Below are 10,051 nucleotides of genomic sequence, written 5' to 3'. Positions count from 1 at the left end.
TGTGTGTGTGTGTGTGTGTGTGTGTGTGCTTCCCAGAGAAATCAAGGAGAAAGGGGAAGATGGGAAAGAAACCAAGGAGACAGAAGGAGAGACGACGGAGCGACAGCTGAAACAGAGATAGAGGGAAATGGGTTAGACGAGGCCAGCAGACGAGGAACAGAATGAACGAATTAACTGATAAAAAAAAAGGTGCTGCATGAGAGGTGGACAGGGTTTGGCTTGGGGGGGTGGAAGTGTTGGAAACACAGAGGAGGTAATGGAGAGAATGAACAAGGATAAAAGCACGGAGTGAAATAATGAAACAGGATGGCAGGTGAGGATACGAGGACAAGGCGGGATTGGGAGGAAAGAGTGAAATAACAGAGCCAGAGAGCAGAAAACGCCTGTGTCCAGAAACGACCTTGGGCTCGGGACTGATTGGAGATCAGTGATAATCGCGGCGAGGCTGCTGTCGCCACTCGTTGTCTGCAGAAACATGTGTGCGAGCATGACTGCGCCTTACACATTCACACGTAATACACACACGCTTGCTTGAGCACACAGTGTCTCTTGCTCCTAGACGACCACCTCCTTAATAAACCATAAGTTTTCAATAAAAATGCTAATTATCTTTACACTGCAGCACAGTTAGGTTAACACCGGGCCTGTATATGTGCGTACAAAGGAAATAGAGAACAGACGAAGCATCCAAGGTACAAACTAAGCACTATTCATAGGAATGAAAAAGATTTTACTGCGCATTTCATGAATAATTAGATGACTTATAAATGAATGTGAATCCAGACAGGTGATGCTTCCTTATTATTCTGTTGGTGTTTTCTAATACTCATTCAAAGACTTGTTAGGAATAAATAAGCACTTTTTTTTGTCGCTGCATTGGTACAGTAAGTGATTCTGCAAATGATCTGTCAAAGATAGTGGATAGATAAAAACACAGCACTTCCTCTGCTGAATTCAGCTCTGAATAATGCTAAGGAAAAGGGAGACACTGACAGACGATGCTGCCTTGTTGATGTTCTCCACAGAAAGAAAAAAACTGAAGTTTTCTCGCAAACTGCCATAGCCCATTTTTCATTTTCTTTTAGCTATGCTCAGTAGCTAAATTAGGCACGGTAGAGAAAACGTCTCATCTCTTGCATCATCTTGCATGTATGAGCCATCGCTGACAGAACTTTGAGTTCTCGACATACATCTCACCGGCATGTTCTTGCTCTGCCGGATCCTGCACGTCGAGAAATGAAAGTCTGGGATTTGTAGGAAAACTTTGATTTCTTACTCTTTTCCTGGAGATTAAAAAAGAGACACCTGAAAAAAAAAGGGCACTTGCAATAAGCTTAGAAGCACAGACATCCATTAATCTAGTGAAACACTGAGCAGAGCCACAAATTGAATGGCATTTGTTTGACATTTTCTGTGCCATTTGGTATACTTGTTGTCCGCCACGCTTTCATTTGAAATCTATTAGTTGCTGGCAACCTTGAACTCTACATGTTTCTGTTCTGTCTCGGGGAGGTTGTAAAGGAGCTGCAGGTAATTTGAAAGCCTTATTGTTTTGGTGTCATCAATCTATGTCCGCCACACCATAATGTGCCTCTTTCCACTGTGTGTGCATATGTGCACGTTTGTATCAGGCGCCCCATACGTTTGTGTGTATTTGCATTTAGTCCCCTGATGTCTGTCATTCATTCACACACACATACACCGTTGCATAGAATATCTGCTTTATTTTCCAGTTTTCCACACAAGGGAATTGCTTCGGTGTGTTGAATCGTTTTATAGCTTAACTCTTTATGACACTCACACAAGTACACATGCACGCTCACACACATGAACACACTTGTTTTAGGCTCTGAATTCAACACGATCTTCTTCTAGAGATTGCTTATTTATCGGGAGTTGTGCTAAGCCGCACCAGTTACCATGCATTTTTCATGAGCTGAGGATTTAATGGTTGCGTGTGTGTGTGTGTGTGTGTGTGTGTGTGTGTGTGTGTGTGTGGTGGTTGTGTGCTTTTGTGCATTTCTGTTTCTCACCATGTGTTGTGTTTGCTGGTGATGAGTTCAAGCTTCAATGTGTTGAAGAATTTATGCATGTAGCTCACAAAGAATGTGGTGCACACATGCTATATATAACCATGTGCCATCCAGAAGTTCTACGAAATGTTTTCCCTTGGAGGACTCTCCTCTCTCCGTCTTTCCTCTGGCATCTCAGGGGACTACTTCCATGCAGCAGGTCTATAACAGTCTTGAAAGACACAAGGGCACTGCCTGCAGGATTAGGTTTCTGCCATGTTCACATTCCACTCCGTCCCCGAGGGACCGAGGTGGAATGAAATTCATATGTTTAAGAGATTTCTCGCAAGTGTGCACATTTCACTATAGAGCGTTAAGTAGCTTTACGGGTCGGGCTTTGTGTGTAATAGACAGGGAATTGGTGTTAGGATTGAAGCTAACTTGCTCCCACGTCCTGATATAGATTCCTGCACACTCATACACAGTTGCAAAAAAAGAAAAAAAAGAAAAAAAATACATGATCTACAAAAAACATGAGCTCACCCACTGTGCTCCAGAAAACATAATATAACAATTCAGGTTGATTTGCTGAAAATCAATCCCAATAACCACATATTTTTGTTTGTTTGTTTGTTTGTTTTTTAATGTATTTTATTTTCCATTGTTCTGTTGTTATTGTTATTAGCATACATTAAAAGAGCTCATTATCCCAGGACATTTTATTTTGCTTCGTGTTGCTTCATGTTGTTCTTCACAAGGGGTAAGACCACAAGGGGCACTCTGAACACATGTGTACTTGTTCATATTGTGTTGTGTGTTTGAAGTCCCCGCTCCCCTTCCCTGTGTCTGTCAGACATGTGCGTCTCTGTTCCCTCGCATATGTGTGTGCGCGCAACATATGTGAGATGCAGTGCTGTCAGATAGCTTTCCTGTTGCATTGCAGTCTCCTCAGACGCTTATGTAATGTTATTACCAATCACACATGGAGAGCATCCTGGCACTCTCACAAGGTTAGGATGAAATATGAGGACGATTATGGAGATCCAAGATCGTATTATCACGATTTCCTTATTATTGCATCATTAATCTATTTTTGTCTCTTGTCTCCTTTTCTCTCTTGTTCTTTCATTTTTTTCGCCCCTTCATCCATTCCCTATGGCACGTGCAGAAGTAGAACAAAAAGGTAAGTCACTGGGCCACACATCCACACACAAATACACAATATCCGGGATTGGATCTCAATTTTTGATGCCAGTCTCCTGAAATGTTTTGTATCATGTGGAAATGTGGCATGTCCTTTTAAATTTGCTGCTGCTATATTAAGACAGCTTGCATATAGAGGCAATTTAGGAACACTAGTTCTCATTAGACACACTCTAGGGCCATATTATTCCAGGGTATTGTGTGGAATGTCACTTAACAAACTCTCCATGGGTCGAGTACATTTCTATAATGAGCTGCTGAACAGAGAATTACAACGACATTTAATATTTTAAATGCTTCTCTGTGATACTGAAGCAATGCCAGTAGTTTGAAAAGCCAGTGAATATTCAATCAATATTCTTCAGCCTCTTGTGTGGAATCTGGAATTGCACCATTGAGAGGAATGGGAAAACCACAAAGCACATCTGGCTTTTCTGTATCTGCTGTGTGGATGCAATGGCATTCCAGTTAAATTACAAAGGCTTCCACGATTGGTTGCTGTGGATTCCCAGAATTTGCTCCATCTCCCACATAACTCGTAAAACATGACCTCAGTATTCTAAGATGGGAAGACGGAGCAAGGAGTGGAGAAATAATTATTGTTACAATGTGTTATAAAAAAGAAAAATGAAAAAAAGAAACTGATAAAAGATGTGCTCACTTCTGCAGTTGGTGGTTACTGACAGAAATAGAAAAGGAGTGAAAGAGTTGTGGGACTAATGAGGAACTGAGCAGAGAGGGAGAAATAGCTGTAGAAAGAAAAGGGTGGAAGTGAACAAAATGTGCCATTTTCTCTTTATCTCTTAACTGTGAGAGTGGGGTGTTATCTGTTGAATGGGAGGCACAATGTTGCTCTGTTTAAAAATAACCATAGCCTCCAAATTTTAATGCAGTAAGCCTATCATGTCATCATCATTCTTTTGTCGCTGAGGTTAGGTAAAAAAAAAAACAGTTGACATTTTGTATCCAAAAGATAAATAATGTAAAAAATATTTTTTCACTTTCTCCCTTAGTATTTCTGTGTCCTGGCATTCTACGGGGAGTGTACCAAAGCGAGCATCTATTTGAGTCTGACCACCAGTCTGGTGCATGGTGTAAAGACCCACTGCAAGCCTCTGATAAGATTTACTACATGCCCTGGACACCATACCGCACTGACACACTAACAGAGTATTCGTCAAAAGAGGACTTCATCGCAGGCCGTCCCACCACAACGTACAAACTGCCACATCGAGTGGATGGGACGGGCTTTGTCGTGTACGATGGCGCGCTGTTCTTCAACAAAGAGCGTACCCGCAACATTGTCAAGTTTGACCTGCGCACACGCATCAAAAGTGGCGAGGCGATTATTGCCAATGCCAACTATCATGACACTTCGCCGTACCGCTGGGGAGGCAAGTCAGATATCGACCTTGCCGTGGATGAAAATGGTCTGTGGGTGATCTATGCAACGGAGCAGAACAATGGGCGCATTGTGGTGAGCCAGCTCAACCCTTACACCCTACGCATCGAAGGCTCCTGGGACACCAGCTATGACAAGCGCTCCGCCTCCAACGCCTTCATGATCTGCGGCGTCTTGTACGTCGTCAAAACTGTCTATGAAGACGATGACAACGAAGGGACGGGGAACAAGATTGACTACATGTACAACACTGACAAGAGCAAGGAAATGACAGTGAACATACCGTTTCCTAACTCCTACCAGTATATAGCGGCAGTGGATTACAACCCTAGAGACAACCTGCTGTATGTGTGGAATAATTACCATGTGGTCAAGTACTCACTGGACTTTGGCAACAATGGTAAGTCCATTGTAATAACTCATTCACTTTTCTCTTTTTAATAGGTTTTGTCAAGCCAAATAGAGAACTTTGCCTGGTTTGAGAACTTTTCCCCATAAAATGTATTCAATGAGCCTTCTTTTCCTCACTGCTGTGCTTTTTAAATTATGACATATGGAATGCTTATAGGCACTAATCTTCCTTCAGAACTTAATTCAGTAAAATTACTTGGAGAAAGTACAAAAAGAATTCTCCATCTGTGTTGTCACATTTCTGTATTATGGCAGTTCTTCCACTGTTTGTTTGTGATCGGTGCACATTTTCAGTTGACTTAAAATATAATTAAAAATAAGCAGAAAATAATGAACTCAATTGTACTTTTACCACTGCTCCTTGATATGTCAGTGTGACTGAAAGTGTAGTTATCAGCAGCATTTCTATTTATGGAACTAAGAGAGATCATAAAGACTACCTGGATATCTACTTTTAAAGAATATCTCAAATGCAACGCTGAGCCTCAAATGTTTTTGCTTTGTAGAGCACAGCTTCCCAGTTTTCTCTTTAGTTTTTCCACAGCTGCAATTTTTACTGAATGCTGTCAAGAATGTCGGGATGTAGGGGGAACTGACACATCAGTGAATGATGGCTGTCTAAAGATGCTTCAGTTTAAGTTTGATGTGCATTGTTTCTGTACTTTTGGCTCACTCATCTTGATGTCATAAGTTGGCCCTGATTACAATGAGGTTCTGCAACACCTCATCGAGCTAAATCTGAACACAAACATCTGGACTGACAGAGTTTCATCCTCAAACTTTAGAATCATTTGTGAAAATCAACTTATAAAATTCAAAGTTTTTAAATGAGTCTCACTCGCGCCTGTAGTCAGACACAATAGCAATTTTTTTAAACCTGTTTCAGCTCTTCCTTTTGGTTTGATTAAGTATCAGTGCTCCTATGACAGATTTTCAAGCTGCAGCTGCCAATCATTCGTTTGAGCACCACTCGTGTGTCTTTGTGTTTATTCAGCATCAAATATCGAGCAGATGGAAGTCAAAATTCATTGCATAATTTCTGAGGTAGGTAGTTAGTTTGGGAGGGGGATCCAGGTAAAGAGTACAGTAACTCTTTCAGGGATCCTATGCAATCTCAAACTTATGGTGAAGTCCCAACCCATTTCCATGACAGGGAGGAGCAGTCATAAAACCACTTTACAGGCTGACTTGTTTAGATTAAAGAACAATTTGCACCGCTATGTCCATTTGAAAGAGCCAGGAATACCTTCTAACCCAGGGTGAGTCACACCAACTCCAGTGTGAAACGTTACCTTACCCTCCTTCCTCTGTCTTGCCTCTGGATGGAAGGGCTTAGGGCCTCAATAGCCTGCAGGGCTATTTGCCCAACGTAATTGCCTTTCAGCACCTTCTATGGAGTGGTCAAGGCAGTCTGGCTGCGTGTCTTATTAAATGATGTCTGAATTAACGCATGCTCTTACATGCAGTTAGGAGGCGCAGTACAAGAAATTATAGAGAGAGACAGTGATAAACTTGATTTCCACTGACTGGCAGGTGTGTGTGTGTGTGTGTGTTTGTGTGTGTATGGTTGCAAGGGATGTCCATGATGGAAAAATGTGCTTATGCTTGTGTTAACGTGTGCATGCTGATGGTCTTGCACATGAGTTAATGTATTTACTGAATGAGTTTGTGTTTCATTCATGTGAATGACTTTATTATGAAGGTGGGATCACTCTCATTATGGAGCTCTGGATGTCTCAGGAGGCTCTAAAGAGGTGATCAATGGGGATTCAGTGTGGAGAATGACCTCCAGTGCATAGCAACAAGCCAGACTTGCTGACCAGTGGGAGATAAATACATACAATCAATGTTACATCGCTCTTTTTTACGCTCGTCCACACTCCACTGTCTCACTCACTGAAGACGAGGAATAAATTAACTACCTTAACTGCATGGTTTTCTCATTCTTTGGAAAATGTAGTGACTGATCGATTTCTCAAAGGTTTCTCTTGTTGCACGTTGACAACATTTTTCGCCCTTCATGCCTCTTGAAGAAAGTCAATTGTTGTTTACCTTCTCTTCAAATGCATTATGCTTACTGTAACCTTGTTAGCAAACCTGCCATGTTTTGGCTTTTTATTTACTTCCCCCTCCTTTTTGTAGTCTTTTCAGGAGACAGACCAAAGAAAGCAGCCATTCGTAGGGGTTTCCAGTCATTACTGATGTCGCCTAATGCACTCTCGGTTTTTGTTTTGCCTCGTGTGGACTTCTTAAGATATAAAATAAGACAGGAAATGGGCTGTGGTCTAAGGCAGGGACGAGGTTGGGCCACCGAGGACGGAGAGTAATTGGGCTACAACACAGAGAGCACCAATTACTTAGTTGTGCCTACCCAACTGGATAACAAAGGCAGACGGTTTAAAAGAGTTCACTCTGAGGCTCTGGGATTGTTAGGTTTTAACACACCAGAAAAAGAGCCCAGATACTTTGGCAGACCTACATTTTGCAAGTCAGGTATGAAAGGAAGAAAAAAATACTGCCAAATGGCATTTTACTTTAAAGAAATACAAAATGTGTGGTTGAAAATAATAATGTCCAATTAATCCTGGTGTTTTGAGGTAACACATACAGGGTATAAGGCTTTACTTTGACAGTTTTGCCTTTTTTTAAGTATAGATATGAGAGTCACATCAGAAATAAAATGATAAGGTTATTGTTGAATGTTAAAATGAATTTCATAAGCTGCCTCGCCACTTACTGCTCAGACACTGCTTGACTCCTGCTCACTGTTTTCTTTGCAGCTGTCTGTCACATTCACTGCAGGCAGCTCTCAAGCTTCTGTAAACAATGAAGTCTGAGCGACCCTGGTGAGCAAACTAAGTAACAATGTCATTTTCAAATTACCCCATGCATCCTCTTTGCCATTAGTTCTATTAATGGAAAAGAATTGCAGCAAATATCAGACAATAACCATTTAATGGCCTGTATCCACATTATTTCTGTCCTTGGCAAATAAATGTGATGCCTTCAGAAGACTGAACATCCTCCATCCGTCTTGTTAGTGGCGGGTACATTTTTCCTGCGCAACAACTTCTTTGTATGAAAGCACGGTTGTATTAAAAACTCCAAGAAAATGTTTTTTTTCCCTTCTATAGTCAGATATATTTATCTCAGAATGGGTTGCACAGAAATTGGACACAGATAAATCATGAACTTTTCTTGATTAGCATATACTGGATGACCAATATACATTTCAAACTAAGCATGCACAGTTGCAGGGCTTTTTAACTTTTAGAAAAGATGTGTTCATGAGTAGTGAATGTCTTACCTGCAGTAGACAGCAGTCAGCTCACTGTAAAGGTCTCAGCATACCTTTTTTGTCCCAAATGATTATGTTGCACATGCATTCAGCCTATTTTTAAGTCAGTTGCACAACAGCCCTATGACTCAGGGATCCACAGTTTCCATCTCAGCTCAAATAAGTAATGTAATGATTTCTCAACTATCAGGTTTTATAGCAGGCAAAAAACCAGGGCGCAGGCAGGTTCAAAAATGGAAAACAAGGTCTTTATAATATAAATCAAAAGGCTGGCAGTGCAGCACAAAAAAACTCACTTGAAGTCACAGTTACAGAAAACACGGAGGCAGGACACAGTCAGGACAGACTAAACAATGATCCGACAAAGACAGAAGACAAGACTCAGAATTTAAAGCAAACCAATTAAGGGACAATGGGAAACACCTGGGGAAACACAAGAGGAGTCAGGTAAGTGAGGGTGGGGCTGCAGGGCAGAGAAACACAGGGAAACAGAAAAACACTAGAAAACAAAGATAAAAACACAGATCATGACATCAACTTTTTCCGAAATAAAGGAGATGAAAAAGAGCTTGTAGAGATGTCTCATCAGTTTTCCTGTCATCTCAATTTTGGAGCAACAAATGATCAAACTATGTATAACAGCAATATCATCACGCAGTATGGGTAGCAGCTGAAATATTAATGCATGCACAAACAAAACAAAACAAAACATGTACAACTATGTTTCTGGCTTAAGAGTGTATACGTTGCACTTAGTGTTAATGTGCACAGTCTGTGGTAAACAAGATTGTCTACAGAAGGACATGACAGACATGCCCAAAAGACTAAATTTCTGAACTTCACACACATGTGGTGAGCAAATCAGAACTCACAAATTTTGTTTAGTTTGGAGAATCAGTGGCAATTTATGACAGGTCAACAGAAGAGAGTTATTTGCTTCTAAAACCAACTTAAACCCTGCAAGATTTATAGCATTATGACTGGAAGCTATAGTGTGGAGTTTTTATAGTGTCATGATTGCATCTTCCAGTTACAGATGGCATGCTGTGTTATGACCTGAATGTTCAATCTAAATCACTGTCTGATACTAAAGTGTCACTTAGGTAAAATCCAGTGTAATAAGCTTGGTATTGCAAGGAATTAAATAAAGTGCTCAGTAAGATTTAAAAACACAGAGCTGTGCAGAGAAGACAAAGTCTAAACTGGATGTAAATGCAGTCTTATAAATAAAGTGAAAAAAGTCCAGCTCCATTGAGTTTAAAATATATAGAGTATAAGAGTGAGAAGTAAAAAAAATGTTCCTCTTAAATATAAAGGTGGGCTGGAATCTTCAGTCTGACCAGTATCCACCAGCTGGCACCAGCACTGTGTGGGTGTGTTTGATTTGGGACACAGAGCATGCTCTCTCTCTGTGGTGCATTTTTTTTTTCAAAAATTAATTAAGCATTAAATCCAGCTCAGCAGAACCTCCATGATGACGCCACCCCTCTGTGCTATTGCTCCGCATTCTCCACCCACTTCACGGTCACAGTCCGGCTGCGATCACACTTCCTTTGACAGCTTACCCCAGCTCTGAACTTCCACACGAAGCACACGCAGGGTATCTGTCACAGAGCGGTGTCAGCTGAGAGTCTTCTGTAGACACGAAGCGTTGCCTTCCAGCTGCTGCAGGCACACCAACAGCCTGCTCTCTGTTGCAGATGCTGATTTGGCCAGGGTCCCCCC

At 41.2% G+C, this 10,051-nt stretch overlaps 1 protein-coding gene across 7 annotated transcripts in view; it reads left to right on the top strand.

The window, feature by feature from the left end:
• adgrl3.1 (adhesion G protein-coupled receptor L3.1) overlaps positions 1-10,051 on the top strand; it is a 131,931-nt gene that overhangs the window by 57,785 nt on the left and 64,095 nt on the right. For all 7 annotated transcript variants that reach the window (XM_014004870.1, XM_014004869.1, XM_014004867.1 and 4 more), the window contains exons 5-6: positions 3,181-3,195; positions 4,229-5,017. In XM_014004870.1, the coding sequence (XP_013860324.1) occupies positions 3,181-3,195; positions 4,229-5,017 (804 nt within the window). The remainder of the gene's footprint in view (positions 1-3,180; positions 3,196-4,228; positions 5,018-10,051) is intronic.

Source organism: Austrofundulus limnaeus, unplaced genomic scaffold, assembly GCF_001266775.1.
Source record: "Austrofundulus limnaeus strain Quisiro unplaced genomic scaffold, Austrofundulus_limnaeus-1.0 Scaffold27, whole genome shotgun sequence".
Taxonomy (NCBI): Eukaryota; Metazoa; Chordata; class Actinopteri; order Cyprinodontiformes; family Rivulidae; genus Austrofundulus; species Austrofundulus limnaeus.
The sequence above is the reverse complement of the archived record's forward strand: the minus strand, read 5'-3'. Positions and strand labels throughout refer to the sequence as shown.